The 23,715-nt window shown below is 41.4% G+C and overlaps 1 protein-coding gene and 1 long non-coding RNA gene across 11 annotated transcripts in view; one reads left to right on the top strand and one right to left on the bottom strand.

Moving 5' to 3' along the window:
* Nucleotides 1-23,715, bottom strand: part of Dlc1 (DLC1 Rho GTPase activating protein) — a 397,132-nt gene that overhangs the window by 32,632 nt on the left and 340,785 nt on the right. Inside the window, exon 1 of one of the 9 annotated variants that reach the window (XM_063234584.1) lies at nt 10,494-10,673. The exons of the other annotated variants lie outside the window; for them this stretch is intronic. Coding sequence (XP_063090654.1) covers nt 10,494-10,605 — 112 coding nt within the window. The 5' untranslated portion in view covers nt 10,606-10,673. Of the gene's footprint in view, nt 1-10,493; nt 10,674-23,715 lie in introns of those variants that run through there. 9 annotated transcript variants of the gene reach the window in all.
* LOC134472649 (uncharacterized) lies at nt 11,251-23,041 on the top strand. Of its 2 annotated transcripts, XR_010042546.1 has the most exons (4): nt 11,251-11,755; nt 13,858-19,719; nt 20,610-20,820; nt 21,418-23,041. It is a non-coding gene; the product is annotated as an uncharacterized LOC134472649 (long non-coding RNA). The 2 variants fall into 2 exon arrangements; XR_010042545.1 differs by having other exon boundaries at nt 11,251-19,719.

A 23,715-nucleotide genomic window follows, 5' to 3' on the forward strand; every position in this document is an offset into this window, starting at 1 on the left:
GGGAGCCAGTTAAGCAGAAGCTATGGGCTGAGTAGAACTGGCTGTTTCCTCTTCTCTCTGCCCTATCTTCACAGCAAGACCTCGCAAGTTTCTTCCCTTCTTCCCAGTGTACCACCAGTCAGGGCTCACGCAAATGCTATGCTGAATCTGGTTCTTCAGTGCAACTTTAAGGAATTGGAGGAATGTTACAAAAATTCCAGCACTGGCCCCATTCCTTGAGTTTCCTCATGGACTCATGAGCAAAAGTTCATGGACAAATGGATGCTTTCACCACGACAGAGTCACTTTGGCTCTGTGTGGGCAGGCAGTGCTTTCTGAATCAAACCAACATTCATTCCTGCCAGAGTGACTCAGATTCCTTCAAATGTTAAGAACGATTCTACTTATCAAACCTCCTGACTTTGTTAAGGTGGCACGTTTTGCAAGGCAGTCATTTAGCCGAACCTGACAAGATGGCTTTAATAACAGCACATCTCTGCCTGGTGGGCAGCTCACCTGGAGAGGCAACCATGGCCTCGAGCGCTTGGAGAAAGGGGATCTCAGTGGCTCTCAGCCCTGAGGAGAGACGCTATCTTGGGAGGCTTTCTAAAAGATGCTAACAACTGCCCTCTGTCAGATATTTGGATTTACTCAGGGGAGGGAGGCATGGCCATTATTTTATTAATGCCCTAAGTATGTTTAAGCATAGCCAGGATTGAGAACCTGAGTCAGACAATATTTCTCATATTCATTTGTCCTTTGTTCTCTTTCTCTAGATTATCCTAACAGTCTCTCAATTGAACCCTGATGATAAGCCCCCCCCCCCCCCAGCCTGTCCTGGTCCAGGGAGATCCCTGAACACTGTGCTGGGTTTTATTTCATTATATATTCCTCTGTTTGTAATCCTTCAGTGACTTTCTACTGACTTTCCCACACAATCCTAACTCCCCAACAAAGTCGCAGATCCTTCACAACCCAGTCTCTGCCCATCCCTGCCACTCCTGGGAGGCAGGTCTCCTAATGGGGCCACTCAGAGTTCCCAGGACAACCAGGATTCCCAGACCTCAAGGCCTGGATTCTCTCTTCTGCCTTTCCTGTTTCTTAATTTCTGCTGAAAGACTCTTTTGCACACTGGGATGAGTATACATATATTTGTTTGAAGATTCAAAAGAAAAACAGCTCATTAATACTTTCCTTTCTTCAAATGCAGACTAAGAATTATACCTTGAACCCTTTCTCTTTGTAATCATACAAATAAATGTTAAACACATATACAACAGCCAGAGACTGGTTATCAGGAGTTATCTATGTAAAATGAATTCCTAAGAAGCCTAAGTCAGATAGCAGAAGGTGTACTTAATATTTATTAAACTCCAACATTATCTAATCACAGCAAAGATTTCAACAACCAGTGGCAGCATTCCTACCCTTAGGTGATTAAGAAATTCCAAACATCTCCTGCATATATTCACATATTCTGAAGGTTAAAAAACATAGTGTTAGGAAGTTTCTGAGTGACTGGCCAACCACTCATTTAGATTTTTAAGGCCATGTGGCTGACCAGTAGCAAACCCTCATGTGGTATATTCCAGCCTGGTCACTCCAATCCCCACTCATTCCCCACTTCATTCAGTATTTATTTACTGAACTAAGTGTGCTGCCAACTGCACTCAGAAACAGTCAAAGACCCTAGTTCCTGCCCTGACACAGGAAGCCGTGTGTAAGGCAGTTCAGCTGAGTACAGGATGCCCGATGAGCCCCTTGCCTCTACTTCGGAATGAGATTATCTCCAAAGGGCTCTTGTAGGGTCTCAGTGTTTGTTAGGTCCAGTGTGACTCTGTACGGGCAGTGATGCTGGTGAGTAAGTCCTAAGGCAGGCCCGCTCGCCCTGGACTCATCACTCCTTCCTGTCATGTCCCTGGGACTCACCGATCTGGACATACCAGTCTCCTCCCACCTTCACTTCACTTTCCTCCTCCTTTTTTTTTTTTCTGCAACACTTACTAATGTTTACTCTGTCCTTTTTTGCTAAGTTCCACACAGGCAAAAATTTTTTATCCATTTTATTCTGAGACATCCTATGCACCTATACTAGTTTGTGGCAGAGTTGCTGCTCAACAATAAATGTTACATAAAGAAATTAACTATTGATCTGATTTTCACTTTAGTCAAATGGTCTTAATTTTTCTGATTTGAATCCACAGTAATAAATACATTTTATGTTGTAACCTGGTATACACAGCCATGTAGGTATATGTGTGTATGCTTAAATATAAGTACACATTAATGCATAAAGCATACATGTATATATACATGTACAGTGTGACCAAAACATACACTGAAATGTTTAAGTGAAAAATTTAAAAATTATTATAGTAAAAGACACATTGCTGCTAAAATACCCTTCTTCACATCAAATACATTCATTCTACTGTTCTTGCCACTTTCTGAAGTAATTCTGGGGGTCCTCTTACCTGAGTCTTTGTAGCTGCCTGAAATTGATTCAATGTTTATGAGACTTTCTGTCAAATAAAAACATTCATAGTGTGTCCTCATTTACCTCACTCACTGGATCAGGTACCATGCTACTTCTGGCTCTTCCTCAAAGCGAAAATGGCTATGAAGGTTAAACATTTTGAATCAGTCCAGGACATGAAGGCAGCCACAACAATGTAATTCATGAAAAAGGACTTCCGCAGCTGCTGCAGGAAGTGGGAAGAATTATAGGATATGTTTGAAGTGAGGGCGAGTATTCTGATGGGGCTTAATGGTATTGTATCTTCTTGGACTATTTTCTATAACAAATCTTTTTAAAAATATTTAAACGTAGTTTTTATCATACCTCATACATGAGATAGAAACGTTTTAAGCAATATTTACAACAAATGGTACAGATCTTTCTGAACCAACTTTTAACTGGCTCTGTCAGTTACCAAAGTGACCATTCTGAAATATACTGTTCTCATGCACAACTTCTTTTCAAAAAAAGTCAACTAAGAACTTCAATGTGGCAAAAAGGAAGATGTGATCTGACACATGAAAGACAAAAACATGGATCTGGAGGTAGGAGCTTGTCCCTGCTGCTGGTAGACAAGTGTGACTGGGTGGGCCGCTTGTCCTCAGCCTGAGGCTGGGTGACCATCCTCACAGGTAAGACTGGAGCGTGGGAAAGGAGATACTGGACCAGAGAGCCCTGATAAGCTGAGTAGAGGCCTGGGGACAAGAGTTTAGGAAGAGATGGCAGTTGGTGTGATTTACCATCACTGCAGTAAAGGAAGGAGAGGGCCGGTGTGCAAATCAGTCACTTCTGTCCTGAAAATATAATAAGCACTTCCTGAGCCTGGTCATGTGATGAATTGCTAACATTTTTCTCCAGATATAAAACAGTTTACATCTGTGTCCCAAACTCCGGATAACTCATCACATCAACTGTCCCAGCCAGCCTCCACTGCTTAGTAAGGGAGCTTTAAGGAAATAATCTCTTGGACTAGTTTCTTCATCTGTGTGACCTGTAACACAGGCTTTGTAAATTCCCTGAGCTCTGATTCTTATGACTCTTATAGCCCTTTTCACCAAGACAACCAGTAGAATAGATTCCATCCCTACTCTTAATTTTCTCCATTTCTCATCAATTAGGAGACATTTTTCCTCCCTCAAAAAATGGAATGACTTAGCAGGGGCTCTGACTATCCCCTCAATTTTGTAAATATACAGAACTTTCCATTGGTAAACTTCAGATGTTCTTTTTAAAGTATTAATTTTCTGATTTGTTCCATTGAGACTGTGTTTATATCCTAGAGAACATAAAACCAAAAGTTTGTGTCTATGTGTGTGTGTGCTGTCCAAAATAATTCAATCTGCGCAGGAAAACATTTCAGCACACAGAAACTCTCAAAAACTTTTTTCTGTTTCCTGACCTTTCAATGCTATCACAGTTGAAGCAGCACTGGATTCCAGGCACCAGTGAACTCACTAGGTGCTGCTCACATGCATTTTGGAGCTTTGTATCTCTTCTTTTTCTAGAAGCTGATGGAGTTGGGGTATTATGCTTGGTTAGGGCTGCAGCGCTGCACAGAACCCAGACTGCCTTTGGCTGACTCAATAATGGCCTCACTTTTAAATCTGCACTGGCTCTCAGTTCTGGTAAGAAAGGGAACATTGGGGAATTTTCTTTTTTAAATCCTCAATCACTTCTCTCCTGCTTGATGTGTGGAGACAGATAATGCGGCTTTCTAGTACAGAACATTCCTGGAAATAGAGTAAGGAGGGGGGGGAGGACACATTTTTCCCCCTGTGATGTGATGACAACTTAATAAATGGTTTTGCTTTGAAAGAAGGAAGCCTCCAGAGACACACTCTGCAAGCCTACACCTGGAATTAAGTACTTGAAGTGACACTTGAGCAATGGAGAAATTAAATCAATTGAAAGTCTCTTTGAGGATCATTTAGAACAAGCTTTTGCAAAGTACCATTCTTTACACACACACCCGCACAAAGCAGGGAGTTCCAAATAGGTGCTCTCTCTCATTCATCTGTCTTCATTTGCACCTTGAGTGACAGGGCTCTGCACTGGTCACCAGGAACAGAAAATTTCTCTGGACTAATCAAAAGTTGGTACCTATTACTATCAGGCACAATAAACAAGGAAACCGAGACTGTACCTTCACATCGTTCTATTTCATTTCCCATGCACTTATGAACACACATTGTTACATCCCAATGCATATATTTCAAGTACTCTACCTCACATATTTATTTTCAAACTATACTAAGAAAATGGCTTGGAATAATTCATATAATAGTAAGTTCTTTAAAGATGACAACTGTATAGATCAAGAAGATTTTCAATCAGAAAATTATCTAAGTAATATATTTCTAAAAGCCCTTATTTTGCTTTTTGAAAAATGAGGTAGAAGCATTAAGATTATCTAATCCGTATCATTTAAAACTTACTATTTTCAAGGAAAAATACTTGGAGTGACCTTGTCTCCATCCTAAAGGGCCTGTGCACTTGCCACTTACCATTTTTGCATATGTTCACAAAAGCCTTTCTGCTAACATCACTCCCAGACTTGGCCTTAGCCTTAAGTTCTGCAGTGCTGTAGTAAATATCAAGTTGCACTTACCAAAGATCAATGAAATTAAAAACATGGCTCATACTACTTAAAAATATAAACTATTTCAGCTCTCCCTATGTCTAGCCTCAGACGTTCTATTCAATCTGACATCTCAGTTTTTTGTTTTGGTAGTAATACAGACTGAACTCAGTGCCTCACACATGTTAGGCAAATGATCTACCTATATCCCCAGGCCTTAATATGTTGAGGCTTGGGCTGGAAAATAAGAAAAAAAATAAGATTACTTTTTTTCAAGATGACTTAAGGAATTATTTTCTTTAAAACTTCTCAGAACACCCAGTCCTCCAAGTACATCCAAACTCTAATGGTCAAAATTTAATTCATTTACATCTAATTTAATTTCCTACACACGCACATTTTGACTCTCATTGTTTCTGTCCTCTTCTTGTTTACAGACCCAGACAGGAAGGAATCTGAGGCTCCATTCAGCTCACATAGGACCTTGGACCAGTCACTGGCTCCACTCAACCTCAGCTGCCCCTCAGCAGAGAAGAGGCACTGTTCTTGCAAAGTTGTGGAATTTACTATGGAATGACTTTACAAATATACAAGCATTACACAAAATCTTTTTCACACTACATATTTTCAAAAAGGGAGTTGTGCACACACTATGTCTCTAATGAGGCCACTGTTTTTCCAGATCTGCAGTAAAAACCATTTTAACACCTATTTTGTCACCGTAGTGTGATAAAGACACAGTGTGACTGCAGAGCAGCCTAGCACATAGGCCACAGGCCATTTCACCTCCCAAGTCTCTTCCTTTCCGGCTTCCTTAGAGCTGCAAGCCTGGGAAATGCTACAACTTCAGGGTGTGGAAAACTTTTGTCCCTTAGACATCCTTTAGTCTCCTGCAGAAGGAAGGCGCCTTTCTGACAAGCTTCAGGAAGCCACCTCCACAGGACACTCACAAGTGGGGCAGGGGAGAGAACAAAACGTACATGGGAGGAGGTATCAATGGCATCTGAAGACTCAGCTTCACCGGCCTCAACCTTCAATTAGCCTTTGATTTTCCTCTGGGTCTCCGGGTGGGGGAGGGGGTAGGCACAAAAAGGGCCCCGAACAGAGGTACACAGGAAAGAAAAAGAGCTCACTGTCCACCAAGAAGCTAAGTCTAGAAGCAGTGGAAAAGCCAAGAGTGTATGATTTAGAGAAACTGATTTTTGTTGTATTGGCTTGACTTTAGCAGGCTTAATAGTTTACTTGTGGTACCCCAAACCACAGGGATTTTTCAAAATGCTATTCAAATATTTTCAGTGACATCTGGCTGAAACGTCTCCCTTAGAAATATATTTTAAAACATTTTCACAGAAGAAAATATTATTGTATAGTCAGTAAAGGCTAGACTATCAGAAAATGGTAACTCAACTTTGTCCTGATTGAAAAAGACAGGGACTTATAATGTCTCCCCAAGATGGGATGAAAAAAATACTAATTTGTCGTTCCCAGAACCTAATGCTATAGCTCTCTGTGTATGAGCACAAGATCTCCCCAAAAGTGCAAAAAGTAATTGCAAGGTGCATGATGGGCTGTTCTAGGACAGTCTGATTATTGCTTGTGGAGATCTATAAAAATACACAGGCTAAATAGGCAGGGATTTCTTCCTGTCTGCCATTAATTACAAGAGCAGGAAGAGATACCAGGTGAAAAAAAGCTTAAAACAGAGTTGAGCTAATTTGAAGTCCCTCCCCTAGGATTCATTAATCCTTATCATTGATCAGAATAATCCCTAATAACCCAAGGTACCACCAAGGAAAACGTGGTGACAGACAGGATGACTCTCCTCAGTTGGGACTCTCACTCCTTTTGCCTTAACTGAACCTCAGACTACAACAGTCTCTCTTTTCCAGTTTCTATAACTTGCAGTCACTTGGATCTGAATACTAAATGAAAAATTACAGAAATACACAATTCATAGATCTAAGATGACTTCTATTACAGCATATTGTTACACTTGCCCTATTTCACTACTAATGCTAGTAATCTCTTATTGAGCCTAATATGATAAAGTATGTATGCATAAAAAACAGCATATGTGACTTTTGGTTCAGTCAATGTTTTGGGGTATATAGCTGGCACTGTAAATTGACCTTCACCACAAGAAGGCACAGGGCTTTTTGTTTGTTTTGTTTTAGTCTTGAATGCTATATGGATTACTCCTTTGCATTGTAGATCCCAAAGTCCAAACTAAAAGTGATAGGGTTGGGTCCTGATAAAAATGAGCAGTTTAGTTTGAAAGATCCAGGGGCAAAACTAAGTTTGGAAATTGAAGCAATTCTCTCTCCGATTTGAATCCCAATTCAAGTCGTTCTAATCAGTGGACTGTGTAAATATTACAATGAAAATCACCTTTCTCCCCATTTCTACTCTATAATCTCCAGCACAGGCTGACATTATGTGAGCCTGGGGTCTAATCACACCATGGGGCCAGATTTTGCTCTGATGTTCTAAAGCACGGAGAGTTCAGCCTACTGATTTAGTAATATCCAGGGAGGAAGGGGAAACATCTGAAGTTATTTTTACTTCTGCAGGTCTTCTAGCTGTAGAGGGTGAATAGTAGGGTGGATCAAGTATTGTCTAAAGCCCTTCAGGATCTTTCCTTTTTTGCATGGCCTCATTTCCGTCTTCCTGTTGCTAGGAAGGAGAGCTAAGCATGAGAAACTTGTGTTTACAATAGTGGACCATCCTGTCTAGAACAAGGCTCTCTTCAAAAAAGTCCTATTCACTCCACTCACTCACTGTACTTTGGGTGTCCTCATTTTTGTGAACCAAATGGCCGTTCCCTGAATATTTTCAAATTAGGTATTTATGCGCCTAAGTCATAAAAATACCACTCTCCATTAAACATTGCATCATGGTTTAAAATCTCCATGGGGACCCCAAGGGGTACTCAAGTACTTATTTTTGTATTTGAAAGCACTTCTTGGAATCTCAAACTGGAATGCATTTTACTGAGACCTCCCCAGAATCTCTTTAAACCTCATAATAGTTCTACAACAAGAGGTTAAGCGCCACATACATTTTTAAACTCATTTCACAAAACATCTTTCTATTAATCTAATACATTTTCCAAAGGTGCCCAAAGACTTCTAACTGTAAAAATATTCTTTTAAACTTTGCTTTGTCTTTGTTCTTGGAATACAACAATGCTAAACAAACAAACAAAGGCCTTTGGTGGTTGAAGGGCCTCACCTTTGCTCTAGAACCATAGAAAAATCTTGAGTTGATTGGTGCAGTATATTAAAATTTGAAAAGCAGCCTTTGAACAGTGATAGTTCATTGCTTAACTATTTAAGTTTGTTTAAAATATACAAATGGAAAGTTAAGACACAAAGCACCAAAACTACTTTCCTCATCCACTCCAGGGAGAGACTTAAATTGGAATCTACTTATTCCACTTCTGCAGAGTGAGGAAAACAAGTTGGCAACCTCCCCATCACCTTGAGCTTCCAGCATGTTTAGTGAAAGATGTCATTCAGCTTGAATTAAAATAAAATCAATTTCTGTCAAAAGCAAACTCTGACAAACAGCTGGGAGAGAGTCAGCCTTCTGTGCTTCACTGAAAACTCCAGCAGTATGCTAATGAAAAAAGCATGCGCTCAGGCTTGGGCTGTGCTGTGAATCCCGCATGCCACAATAAAGCGAATGCACACAACTGCCAGCGCTTTCTCAGAAAATGTCTTGAAATAACTTTTGATCGCACATCTGCTAACCATTTGACCCTCTTTCCTCAGGACCTTGGCTCCTCCATCGCAGGGGTTGCAGCCTTTCCAGGTACCCCTCTGATCATCTGCTGCAATCTGCAGGCCAAAATGGCACTGGGCGCTTCCACACTTAAGGTTTGCAAATGATCTATGCTGAGGACCAGCCTGCAGTCCAGATGGATGCTGAATTAGTCCACTTCTAGGAGCCATTGACGACGGACTTACATTTGGGGAGCTATCGTCTGCTGGGCTATTATTTTCCCCAATCCCTTCAGCAAACAGAATTTTGGAGGAAAAAAATGTATAATTGGAGACTCTTCAGATCTGTGATTTTTTTTCACTTTTCAAGTGTGTCATGTATGCCACCCCCACCAATCTTTAGGTCACGGATGGTAGTGCCTAGACTGCATTCCTCTGAATCACCATTAACCAACCCCTTGCAATAACCTCTGACTGCAGAAAATGAACCATTTGCTGGCTATATTTGATGTAAAAAGACTCACTCAAAGCAAGACTGGGGATGGAAAAAAGGTCATGGGATAAAATTCTTTTGCTCCATATTGGAAATTAATGACTTTAGGCAAGGGCCTCGTTTGGCAGTCAGTAGCATAAATGGAGAATATCTGCTGAACATCAATGCAAGACACCTTGACAGGCGCTTTATTTCTATTAGCTCACGGATCCTCGAACCCTGTCAATAGTTACTGCCTCCGTGTTGCTGGAGGATACAGTGGAGTCCAGTCACTCCTGGGTTTGCCCTGGAGCAGGTTGCTGATCCAGAATTCCGACCCTGTTAGCCTCATCCCCGACCCAGCGGCTGTGCTCTTGAACCGCGCGCAGACACAGACCCACGCGTCAGGGAGGGGGTCTGCCATGGCCTGGGACAACTCCTCCCATAGGATCAAAGCCTCAGGCTCTGACGTCTCAGGTGGGGTCAGGGACACGAAATGGGCAGGATTCCAACAGGCCGTCGCCTCTTAACAAAAAAATAAGTCAGGTCTGGCGACTCGCTTCCTTCCTCTCTGGCCCCGGACTAACTCCACAGGGTCGGTCCACGTCGGGAGCCAAGGGCGTGAGCATTTCCTGGGGCATTTCAGGAACCGGGTCCAGGGCCCAGCGCCCAGCGCCCAGCGCACGACTGAAAGGCGCAGCCTCCCCAGCAGGAGCCCCACACGTGCGCCCCGGTGCTGGCTAACGCGCGTCTCCAGGCACCGGGCAGTCACCAAGCCCAGCCTTTGCTGGCTCAGTGTCGGTTAACGTTCAGCCTTTAAATATTTCAACAAAGAGGTCTGAAATTAAAACAACCTCTTGGTGACTACCCTCCTCAAGCAGTGCTTAAACAAACAAACAAAAACAAAACAAAACACTTGCAAGGCTACTCAACATCTGCAACGTTCCTGAAATAAACGCCAATTTCGGACTTGAAGGCTGAAGGATCACAGTAACTACCCTAGATCGGTTCCCCAAGGAAAGATAAGTAGAAAGGACACCCCGCGGCACCCCTCAGACCAGAGACTAGCGCCAGGGATTCAGAATGAGAATAGCCGAGCCGCTGGCCTTGCGCCCCAACCCCTCAGCCCTTCCGAGCTCACTGGGGCGCCAGCCCGCGGTCCCCAGGCAATGCGTCCTTAACAGACAGTACCCCGAATGCGAACCTCCCTCTCCAAACTCCGACCTCTGCTTTCCTCACACGCAGGCCCTCTGCTCCCCAGAAACTCGGGCGACTCCTTAGCAAGCGTATCCAAAGCGAAGGACGACAGTCGCCGACTTGGCAAGGCGGGTGACATTTCCTCTGAGGAGTCAGTCCCCTCCGCAGCTGACGTCCCCGCTGGCCCGACAGCAAGGCACGAGGCTAGCTTACGTGTTAGGATCATGATGTCCAGCTTCTCTCTGCACATCCAGGGAGGTGGAGGGCGGCAAGCGTGCAGGAGGGACGTCGAGGCAGCCAGAGGCAGCTCGGCTCCTGCGCCGGGACCCACGGCTGAGCCCGAGACGCGAGCCTCGCGGCTCTCAGCGCATCCTTGCTTGCCTCTCCCTCCTCTCCCAAGGCCCCAGAAAAAACGCAGGCTTTTCTAGAGGCTGCAAAGAGAAAGCTCTCAGGGAGCGGGGCGAGGAGCCCTGAGGCGGCTGCGTTCGCGGCGGTGGAGCCCGGCCATTGCCCGAGGCTGGAAGGAAGAAAGCGCCCTCTCACCCGCCGCGGCCGCGGAGCGCACAGCCCGCAGAGCCCGCCGTCCGCCACGCCCTCCCGCTGGGCCCGCCCCGAGGGGAGGGGCGAGGCCTGCAGGGCGGCCCGCGCCACCGCGGTCTCGGGCCCAGGCGGCCCCGGCCCCGCCCACCCTGGCCGGCCCCGCCCACCCTGGCCGGCCCCGCCCACCCTGGCCGGCCCCGCCCACACCGCCAGGCCCCGCCCCGCCCGCCCGGCACCGCCTCCATCCGGGGAGGAATGTTTTCCCTCAGCCTCCACGTCTGCAGGGGGAAGCGTCTAAAAGTCGCCAGCTATTGGCCTCGAGGGCAAAGGCAAAGGCCACGAGGCACGTCCCTTCTGGACGCTGGGACCGCGTGCACTTTCCCCTTTTTTTTCTTGGTGGCTCTGCGCACTTTTTTTTTTTTTTTAACCTCTGTCCTCAAAGTCGTTACAAAGGTTTGTGGGAATGGAGGGGAAGCAGGCAGGTAGGGCTGGATCTGAAACGGGGGAAAGAACGTGCCAGTCTTCCAGACATTCATTATTCCTTGCCAGAGCTCACGGGTACAGAGCCACGGAAGGGAATAAACCTGTTGTGGATAGGGCTCAGGTCTTTACCCAGCACTATGGAGAGACCATCTGGCCGCAGTCACAACCAGTGGCTTTCAGACTGTGGTCTTTGGACTCTAATTAAGCGCTACTCCTGGACCTGTTTCATGCCAGGCTATGGAGTGAAGATTCAGAAGCCTCCTAAGGTGAGAACCTGCGATTTCCCCCGCAATCCCTCGGGTGATCCTGAAGCACCGTAGTTTCTGCAGGCCTCTCATATCCTAAGAAGTCTCATTGAATTAGGGTCAGGGATTTAGCTCAGTGGCATAAGTGCCTGCCTGGCAAGTGCAAGGTCATGAGTTCAATTACTGGTACAACACAGTAGAATACAATCACAGAGAGATCTTTAAAAAATTCGGACTAGGATTTTGTTTTAAGAAAATTTACTTTGAAGTACATCTATGCTTTCTGCCTGTTATCTCTGGGCAAGGAAAACTGACCTAAACTCATTCATCCAACAAATAAGAGATGAGCCTATGCCATGGGCTGAATGCTTTTCAGGCTTCAGAAATAAGGCAGTGAGCAAGAGGTAAACATGCCTTTCCTCCTGATGTTTGCTTCCTATTTGCAAAGCTGCACAATAAACAGAAAAGTGGGTAAAAATGTACATGTTGGATAAGATCTACAAAGTAGGAGAGAGGACAGAGGAGTCGAGATTAGAGTTTGTTCTTAAATAGGGATAAATATAAATGGGAAACATTGATCTCCTAACCATAGCCATCGATTTTCTTTACCCTCATATTTTCGATAATGCGAAATAAAAATGCTGACACCATCTCCGGCTTCCTAATTCAGCCAAGGAGATAGAGTTCAACTCTGGAGAGCACTAGTTTCCTCCATCCTAAAGATGAGTCTTCCCTGGGATTTTACTTAACCGCTGGGGACGCTGGGGACGCAGTGGTATTGCGGGCATGTCTGGCCTCTGCCTGCCAGGAGTTCACAGCCTGGTGGGGAAAGCAGCAGGGAAGGGTGTGGGATGGGTGTGGGATGGGTGTGGGATGAGATCTGACCTGGTCCTAGGAATCGGACCTCCTTCCATCAGTGTAGACACTGTAGGAAATGTCAGATGTCCTCAACCGCCAGCGAGAGGGAATGTGAGTCCAGAGGTCAGGAAAGTAAAAAATTTTCAATTCCCTGCATGGCTGTGCTAAGGATTTGAAAGCCTCTTCACAGTGATGAACAGTAAAACTCCATTTTAATGCAAGAAAGCATCTCTTGATCTGCTCTGTGTTTTGAAAAGACTGCTTACAGCTACAGTGTAAATTTTGAACTTAGGAACGTGCCTGTGAAACATACTCGTTTATTTTTTACAAGTTCAAACCTCAAAAAATATATAACCTAGGCATCTCTCCCAGAGTACACAATTTTTAGAATAGACTCAATGCTTGTTTACATAAACGTTGGAAGTGAAGCCATATTCTGGTTTTAGTTAGGTTTCTAGGCATAGGCACCTGTGATATACCCATTCCCACTTCATGTTCAGAGAAAAACACGCTGCCTTTATTGCCTTTCCTTGTTCCAGCCCCATTCTGGTCTTCTTCCTACTCAGGATCTTCCGAGTATTAAATATCCTTGGAGGTTTGTATTGTGTATTATTCATAATATAATATACTACTAGTAACTTCAAAAACGTTTTTCTTGGTAATGAATCAGTTTGTATTTTGACCTTCACTGAATCTTGTCTTCTGTTCTTTTGATTTATTGACACAGCCTGTGATTAGGGTCAAATCCCAACTTTCATAGTTTCAATTCTCATTAAAAATGAATGGAGTGTATTTTAAGGCTACCACCCTGTGGAATAGTGATTGAAAGGGGACTTTAAGAACAGGCCACTTACGAGCTTTAAGAGCAGCCTGTTGTTTGCCTCTTGAAAACTTCAATTTCTTCTTTAAAACAGAGTTTATAATTGTGTGCACCTCTTGCGATTTTTATGACCACCGAATGAGATAATACACACAAGTGGATGGCACTTAATAAGTGCTCAGTAGTGTTAGTTATTATTGCTCTGTTGTACCGCTGTCCCCAGCATCACCAGCTGGTTCCAGGACCTGCATCCCTTCCTTGGATACTCAAATCTCAAGTTTCTTTTATAAAATGGCACAATATTTTCATGTAACCTGTGCATATTTCCCCCCAGATTTCAAATCATCTCTAGATTAATTATAATATCTAGTACATTATAAATGCTGTGTTGTACAACATTGTTTAAGGAATGATAACAAGGAAAAACCTGTGTGTGTTCATACAGATCCATTTTTTTCCCCAATAATTTTTGCCTGATGGTTGGCTGAATCCATGCAAAGGGAAGCTGCAGATATGAAACACGAGGCTGACTGTCCTATTAAAAGGGAACGTTAAACTAGAACACGGAATTCCTATTTAAATATGACCACGGAGCAGGTTAAAACAATCCAAAGCAAGACCTTGAGTTTTCACCTTTCTGAACCTGAGCAAGCCTCACTAACCAGGGACAGGAGGTGTAACATCATTAGGATTCTGGGCAAGCAGCACTGTTTACCAGAGAGATGAAAGAGAGTTCCCAGGCCAGCTGGGAGTCCGTCCTCTTCATCTAAGCTTCAACTCATCACGTGTGAACTTTCATCTGTCCGTCGCAGGTAGCTGACAGTAGCCTGAGTTTGTCAGCTGATCTGCATGAACTGAGAGTTTGGTGTCCAACACTGCACTCTAATATGCAGAAGTCACTTTCACACTGAAACCCTTTCCCCACCAGCAATCACCATCCTGGAAAGCTCTTCAGTACATGAGAATAAAATCCATCACAGATTACACCAGGCTCAATGGCTTTTGTTATTAATTATCTGTTCTCTGGGACAAACGTTTAAAAAAGACTTCACACAACGACCTGTACTGTTTTCTTCCTCAGTTTGGGCATCAGATGCAGGTAGGTTATTCTCAGGGCTAACTTGCACTATTTGGATTTTTTCACTTTCAACATGGTATTACCAAAAAGAAAGAAAGAAAAAAAAAACAAAAACAAAAAACTAACTCCTAACCTGTGTGGCAGAGGACTCAATGATAAAGGAGACTACTTTTTACTCTTTTTTTTTTTTTTTTTTGGTTCTTACCCTATTTTAATGGTTCAAATTTGATATCACTGATGTTGTCTAAGGACACTTTCTTGCACCCCCCCCCACCATAATGCATTAAAACAAAACTTAAAGTGTCCAAGGTGCTCAGGCATGTAATGCTGGTGAGTAGAGAAGGTCATGTGGATGGTGAGAACTGGGGAGCCCAGGATGCACCCTAACAAGACAGCTGCTGTGTAGAAACTTCCTTGCTGGCATGGGGGGAACACAGCAATCCCAATACGCTCAGCTTATATTTTTAAAAAGTCTCTTTCACTCTCTCTCTCTCTGTTTTTCTGTCTCCCTTTTTTTTCTTTTTTCTTTTTCCCTCCTTACATCCTCTTTTCTTCCCTTTTCTTTTTCTCCCCACTTTCTCTTCTTCCCTCTCTCACTCTCATCTTTTCTTTCTTTCCAGTGCTAGAGGGTGAACCCAGGGCCTTTCCCATGCCAGGCAAGGGCTATACTGAGCTAAACCTCCAGCCCCATTTCTATATTTTTTAAAAATTCAAATCTCTGAAATTTTAGATGTTGGCAACTAATCTCTCTCTCAAAAAAAAGTCTAAACCCATTCCTAGTAATTTCAATTTTGGGCTTAATTTAGTCCCAGGACAATTAATTTAAACCTCTGGTCTAGTGATATGAGCCAAGAACTCTTTGGAAGTTTCATTCTCTCCCCTAGGAACTAAAAACCTCCACTGCACTTGGAAAACATTATAATATAATTTGTGTTCAATGGAACATTGTGAAATAACTGGGGAAAATAATTTTGATTTGTAATGACAAAGAAAAAAGTTTGAAAATAATGTTACACAGTAATTAAGGGTAATAATTAAATTTGAGATTGAATGGATGTGCTTAAAACATACATTTATTTATAACTACAGTGATTCTCCCCACTTCTTATTCTAACTGGTATTTAGCCTTTTTAAAAGCTTTCAAATACCAGGTAGTAGAGGTGTAAGGTGGAGAAAGAGAGAAGGGCGTACCAGTGAACTAAATGTATCCTCTTTTAATTTTACCTGAAGTTACTCTCTCGTTCAGTTGGACCTTTTTGACTATAGCATTTGAATACTTTAATTCAAAATATGCAAAAGGTAAGTTTAATCTCCCAGCAATATTTTTTAATAAGGGGTAGTGTCTGTACAACAAATATGATATACATCTCCCTTCTGGTTAATCATTTAAACCCCAACTGTGAAGGAGCGTGGTGTCTCACTTTCATCCAACAGATACCCATTCAACACTGGAAAAGGCATGTAGCATGCGAAAGGAAGCCACGAGGTGTGTGGCTGGGAGGGAGGGGACAGCTGTTAGGCAAAACCTGGGGACAGATAGGGTTCTGTCCTCCAGTCAAGAAGAAAGTTTGAGCTGCTGAATTGTCATGGAGATGTTTGAAATATTTATGGCAGAATTTCCTCTTAGAGTCTAGCTCATCTAAAAACTTAGATGTACATCAGCGCAAGGCTTCATGGCTAAAAATGGCAGGGAAGAGAGTGAACCCAGGAGTGCTGGCTCTATCTGCATTTGACCTTTGCCAGTGACACTGATTGTTTTATGTCGCTTCTCACTACTCCAAAACCAAGCAAGTGTGAAGTTGAAAAGTTTTGATTCTATTTGACTTCATGAAAGCAATTAGATTACTATCCCACTGAATTATCCAATTTGAAGGGCATGCTTTGATTCTTTGTCTCTTTTGCTATTATCCCCGTATTTAGTAGTTCTTTTTGAGCTGGGAGCACATAATTCATTGGTAGGGGAGGGTGAACAATGTTATTTTGTAAGAACTAATAGTATTTAATCTATTGTTTTCCTATTATTTAAATTTTATGATTGTAAGATAATCATTGTAAAAAATTTAGAAAATATGGAAAGATATAAAGAACACAATAAAACCTCATAAGTAGACTACCAGAAATAATTCTTGTTGTATTATATTTGAATGTTTAGCTTCCCAATCATACAAAATTGAAATTATATTATATATAGTATGCAATATTTTATTTCACTTAACTAATGAGTATAATTTATTATAGTTGCATTATATTCATCTAATAGACATACTGTTAGTTAATTAACCAATGTTGAGCATTTATTCACCATTTTTAATGAGGATTCTTATGTACCCACATTTTTATTATTTCTTTATTGTCTTTTTTTGTCTTTTGAGACAGAATGACCCTGTGCAGTCTAGGCTGGCCTTGAGCTCATTTTGTATCCCAAATTGGCCTCAACTTGCAAAAATCCTCCTGCCTCAGCCTCCTGAGTGCTGGGATTACAGGCATGCGCCACCATGACCAGCTCTACTTACTGTTTTTTGAGACAGGATTTTGAGATGCAGTTCAGAATGGCATGAATTCATTATGTCGCCTAGGCTGGAATGAAACTTGCACGAATCCTCCTGCCTCAGCCTCCTGAGTGGTGGAATTACAGGCATGAGCCAAGTTAATTTTTTTTTTTTATAATTCACATTTGCCTTAGGTTCACTTATATTGAATTGAAAAGTCAAAGGATACATCTGTCTATTTGAAAGTTTGTACTTTTTTACATTTTTACTGTGTTGATAAACATTTTTATTTAGCTCTCTACCATCTTGTTGACAAGAGTAGTTTAGTTACTCTCAAACTGTGACTTTTAAAATCAGTATCTAAATGTTATTCTGTAATAAAACTGTCCATCATAATTGTTTGCCCTAAGGAGATGGTTTGTGTTCATGTGAACTCTAACGTGTTATTCTTTCTTTATAGTGGATTAATCCTGAAATAAAGGTACTGCAGGATGGGTCTGTACACTTGCTTGAAAAGTAACAGCAGTTCCCTTTCTCAGCTGCTAGCTACTGCACGTTGATCATTACAGTGTTGCTTCTGGAAACCCTTACTCAGCTCCAGGTCATTAGCTTGCTCTAACAGTCAACAGGAGAATAAAACTGTGCTGCATCTCCAAGGTTGGATTTTCATGTGGAATTCACTGGTATCTCTTATTAATTCAGTTGTGTTTTGGGGAATCAGTTATACTGGGGACTGAACCCACATACAGCATGGTAGGCAAGTGCTCAACTACTGAGCTACATCCTAGACTGTTTCCTTTTCATTCCAATTAGGATCTCACCAAGTTGCCTAAACTGGTCTGGAACCTAAGACCCTCCTCCTTAACCTCTAGAGTAACTGCTTCATAGCATTCAGTTCTAATTCACTCGTGCATTGGGAAAGACTAATATTTGAGGATTTCTCAGTAGAGTCAGGACTAGATTGAACCTCTCTGACACAGATGTTCCATGCTGAATGAACAACTATTTCATACCGGTTGTTGCCATTATTTTGATGGGCTTACAAAACGAGTATATAAATGGCAATAAACGTACCAAGATACTAGAAAAGACCACCAAATTTGACAACTGAGTTCTCCAGATGTCTAAATCGCCAATAAAAATAAAAGTCTGGCTACGTATTATTTACTTAAGCTATATAAAAATATTATGATGTGAAAGGTTGAAAATAAAACACATAAGAGGCAAATATATTAAGGAAAATAAAATTAAATTAGCTATATAGATATCAGAAATGAAACAGTAATTCACAAAGAACTTAAGTGATGAAGAGAATTACTACAAAGCCTACAAAGTTCATTTAATAAGAAAAAAACCTATTTTGAATCTGTGTGCCCACAATAAAATAGCTTCAGATTTTACAAGCCAAAAATAAACAGAATTAGAAAAAAGGACAAGTATTACATTGGTTGGAGACTTCAATAGACTTCTCATAATTCTGGATAGCTTAAAAAAGTAAAAAAAAAAATTTAAATCATCACATGGATGTAACTGTACTCATTAATAAGTATATCTATTCTTAATGCTGTGATATTAAGAGAAAATAAAAAAGAAACCAAAATAAAAGCACTGATGATATACTAAACCATAAAACAAATCTCAACACATTTCAGAGAGGTAATATCATAGCAGTAACTGTAAAGGTTTTAAAACATTTTCTCAAAATCTTTGGCAACCTTCTCATAAATAGATGGAGTACTGTCCTCTCCTTCTGAACCCAGATGATCCTTTGTGACATTTAATGAAAAAAATATAGCATAATAATCCCACTTTACTTTCAAGATAAGGTAGGTCTGTAGTTTTAGTGAGTTTTCCTGGTATAATTACTCTGGAGTCTTCAGCTGCCATGTAAGTTTGGTTACTTTAAAGCTCTAATTTAAAGACCTCGGTAAGAATCTGCAGAGGATTCCTGCTCCAGCCCTTTCAGCACATAGTTGTCTGAGGTTTTTCTGCCCAAGCGCATGTAAATAAAGAGGTCTCTGAGACACCCTAACCTCAGCCACCATCTGACTCGACTGCCACTGAGACCTATGATGGGTAAGTTAGGTATACACTGGATAGGGTTAGCCCCTGATAGCTGTTAAAGCAGGTTAGACCTGAAAGCTGATAAAGCATTCTGCCCAGGTATGTCTGTGAATTGCTTCTGCAAGAGTTAACATTTGAATCAATGGACAGAGCAAGAAAGACCCACTCTCAACCGTGAACAGGCCCCCTCAATCAATGGAGAGCCCAGATAAACAAAGAGATAGAGAAAAGGCAAACTGTTCTCTCTGCTGGATCAAGGACATCTATTTCCCCTCCCCTTTCACACTGGAACTTCAGCTTCTCTAGCCTTGACAAGCTGGGACTTACTATCAGCCCCCAGACTCTCAAACCTACAGCTTGGGACTGTGAGTTCTACCACCAGTATCACTTAGTGCTACACAAGTACAAACGTCTTTGACTTATGCTGAGGTAGACTACCAAGTTTCCGGAGTCAACATTTTGCAGACACTACTGTGGGACTTGTGAGTCTTATATCAAGTCAACCAATTCCCATCATAAATTAATTCCTCTATCTATCTATCTATCTATCTATCTATCTATCTATCTATCTATCTTTGCATCCTACTGGTTCTGCTTCTCTAGTGAACCCTGACCAATACAGACTCCGAGGAGAATTGACCAGCTGTGTCCAGTCAACACTCAGATCCATAAGCAAGTAAGTGATTGTTTTAAGCCATTGTCTTGAGGAAGTTTGTCGTGTAGAAATGGATAACTAGTATACCCACATTGTCTAACTAAAATTCAGTAAAAATAGAAACCAGTAGAAGCAATATAGGTGATATTTTTGTTTACAATTTGAAACATTACTAAATATTTCATGATTATAGGAGGGAGCCCACTAAAAAATTATCATATGGGAGGTGAATGAAAATACTGCATTTTTAAACTTCTGAGTTGTAGTGGAAGCCAGTATTTGATGGGATAGTTAAGCTTCAGTGCTTATATTAGCAAAGAAGTACTGCTAAAGCACAATTAAATATCTGGTTTAGAAAAATAATCTCTAAGAATCTAAAATTAAAGGATAATTAAATAACAAAAATTAATATAATAAAATTAGACAAAATATGTACAGGCATGGAAAAAATGGCAAATGTGTCAAATGCTCAGACTCATTAGCAATGAGAAAAATGCAAATTGAGACCATAATTTGTTTCTATTACATATATACCTACAATTCAAAATGTCAAGCTCTCCATGAAAATTCTTATCATTTGCTGGCAGAATTTTATTTTGGTTCAATTTATTAGGTAAACAATTTTACCTTCATTCTAAAGCTAAACATTGGTAGTGCCATGTCGCAGTAATTCTACTCTGAGATATGAATTGTAAACTCTATCACATATACATTCAGAAAACTCAATAATGTGTATGGAACATTATATTAAGAAAAATAGGAAATAATCCAAATATCCATCAACTGCACAATAGAGTTGAAAACAATATATTTAGAGACTAGACCACTACACAGAAGAGAAAAATAAGTAAGTTTTATAAGCAACAACATGGTTTTTTTTTTTTTTTTTTTTTTTTTTTACCGGTACCAAGGATCGAACTCACGACCACCTGCTTGCAAGGCAGGTGCTTGTGCTGCTGAGCTAAATTTCCAGCCCCATAAGCAACAACATGGATGAATCTTGGCAACTATGTTGAGTGAAATATCAAAATTGAAACTAAAGTGCTTACGTGATGTCACAGTTAAGCCTGATTGACAACTTGATTGGCTAAGGAATGCCTCATGGATCAGAAAAGCACACTGGTGAGTGTTTCTGGGTAGGTCATGATGGTGTGACCTCAGTACTGTATCTGGGTCCTGGCCCCTCCTTTCTGGCACTGTTCTGCTTTGCAGCCAGGCAGAACTGGGCAGCTTTGCTTTGTCATTCCCTTCTGCTGTGATGTTTCTGCCTTGGAGCTTGCTTACCATGGACTGAGCCCTGAAAAACCACGCGCTGACCAATACACAAGTTGAAAAATAATACAATAGGTAATGAGCAAGTTCAACAATCAAAGACAGTGATTTTTTTGTGGAGAAAGACACAGTGACTCACTGGGGAAGAGCATGAGGATAGCTTTAAGAAGAAAAAGAACATTCTAGTTCTTCAGTTGTTTCATGAATTAGCAGGTGTTCTGTTATTATGCCTCATGACTTATACGCTATGGAGTCTACACTGAACTGTAATATTTACAGTCTTAGTTGTAGTCCATTGCAGTTTTACTTGTGTTTTAAAGAGACTTTCTCATTTTAAAATCATTATTAGTTACCCTCTGTGACAGTGTTCTCTCTCTCTCTCTCTCTCTCTCTCTCTCTCTCTCTCTCTCTCTCTCTCTGTGTGTGTGTGTGTGTGTGTGGTTCCAGGGATCAAACTCACGACCTTGCACTTGCCAGGCAGGCGCATATGCTGCTGAGCTAAATCCCCAGCCCCTGTGGAAGTGTTCTTATTAAACAGTTCCAGAACGACTGAACTAGTGATACTGAAAGTGGTAAATAAACTTTTAAATATCAAATATATAACTTATTTAATACAATCACCAAATTTCTCTTCTTTCTTCCTTTATGTATCATTAAAGCCAATAATATCATTAGAGAGAAACAATGATAATAGTAGCTGTAATAACTTGCTTCTGTAGAGGAGCATCCATTGTCCACTGTGAATGTTGACTCTAGTTTTATTACATGGATTCTAAGAGTAGGGGCTTCCTTATTTATTTCAGTTATGTTTTTTTTAAAGAAAGATTGTCATTATTGCTACTGCTTATGCTCTTATAATGGTTAAAGATGGGAGGATGAACTCCAAACTAAGGCTGTGGGAAGTTTTATGATGTTATTCAGTACAGAGAATAAATGGGAAAAGCAAACCTGGAAATAGAAATCCAGACAGAGGACATTCCTGGCTGCTTTTGACTTGCCTGGGCCCTGTTGCATTGCTTCTAAATAATGCTTTGAAATCTGCTGAGAATTCAGAAAGAATACAGGAATGCTGATGAGTGTAGTATAAAATTTAAGCCTCTTTAAGATAATTGAGCTAAATTTGAACACAATAAAAGAAAAAATGTCCTACCAGCATCCCCAAAAGAGTGTTGTATGCTCACAATTTACATTTATTTCTTCACAATTTTTTTCTTCATTTGCCTGGAACAATGGTTTGCACACTGATATCTAAGAAGCTTGGTTCAGTTCAACCTTTTCTTTACTAGGCCATAACAGAAATTAGACATACCAGTTGTATCATTCAGACTCTTCTGGGAACTGGGTTTGTAAACACAATAGTGGTCTCCTGGAGAAGTGAGAGATCTAATGCAAAACTCTGACCTAAATATATCTCCAGCAGGAACCTGAAGATTGACAAATGGTGCCTCATTCAGCTTCCCTAAGTTAGTATGTTTTGATTTCTTTTCCCCTTTCCAAAATGAATTTACTGCTTTTCTGTACTAGCAGATTTGGGACCCACATTATGCTACAGCAGGCTTTTTCATTCCTTGTATCATCAATCTCAAGCTTTAAAGTCAGAAAGGGAAGTTTTTTCACAGTGACTTCTAGATCTTCTGGCTGATGTCAGGCATGCTAATCTGCCCATTCTGCAGTTTTGCACAGCCACAAGCCCTGACCTCAGAACTGTGAGTGACAGAACAGGTCCAATGCAAGTGTCTGAGAAAGTTGAGTCTCAGGGGACAGCCCAAGCAATTTTAGTGTCTGGTCCACTGACAGCTAAGCAGGACCTGCAGGGAGAACAGTGTATATTTGTGTATGTGCTGCATAATGGGACACAGACATGCTGGTACATCTTCCGAAGTAACTAAAGCCTTAAGAGTTTTTTCTTTCTAAAGCCTTCACCTGGCATTTCTTCACCCTATGCTCTCACTTCTATCTCAAGTGTTTCCTTGAATGCAAACACGTACTTGACCAGCAATGTGATGGTCATGACACTAACTGGAATTCTCTCAGCAGAATCACAACCCAGAATACCCAGTTATCCTGTTATCCTGACACAACGTTAAATCAACTATTTTTTTTTTTTTGCTGGGCATGGTGGCACATACCTGTAATCCCAGTACATTTTTTTTTGGTACTGGGGATCGAATTCATGACCTCACGCTTGCCCAGCAGGCGCTTATGCCGCTGAGCTTAATCCCCAGCCCATCAAGTCAACTTTTAAAGCCCCTCCACTGCACTTACTTCTTAGTTCAAATCTCATCCCAGAATCAAGGTCTTTTTCCTGGCTTCTTGCTCACACCATGTATGAATCCTATTCTTTTCTCCTAGACTCCAAAATAGCAACTCTGCTACCTCTGTATCCTTGTGCCCTTGGCATTAATCATCCCACTCATTTCCTATTCCCAGAACTGGCCATGAAACACTCTCTTTCATTTACAGGCATGAGTGATCTAACTCAACTTCTTTTCTTGCTCGTTAGCTCTTTATGAAAGCAATGTCCTGCTTGTTGCATGGACATGCAGAATTAATATTTGTCTTCTCTGTATCTCTTTCTAACCACCTAATCTGCTATGATCCTTCTTGGTTCTACCCAGACCTGCATGCGCCTTTATTTTTCCTGGCCAAGCATGGGCACCACCAATGTGTCTCAGGTTCTCTTCTATAGTTAATTACTTTTTCTTCCAACTGCAGAAAGGCAAAGAGATCGTGTATACTAAGTCA

Source organism: Cavia porcellus, unplaced genomic scaffold, assembly GCF_034190915.1.
Source record: "Cavia porcellus strain 051 isolate PalLab524CR breed Dunkin Hartley unplaced genomic scaffold, mCavPor4.1 scaffold_24, whole genome shotgun sequence".
In the NCBI taxonomy this organism is placed as follows: Eukaryota; Metazoa; Chordata; class Mammalia; order Rodentia; family Caviidae; genus Cavia; species Cavia porcellus.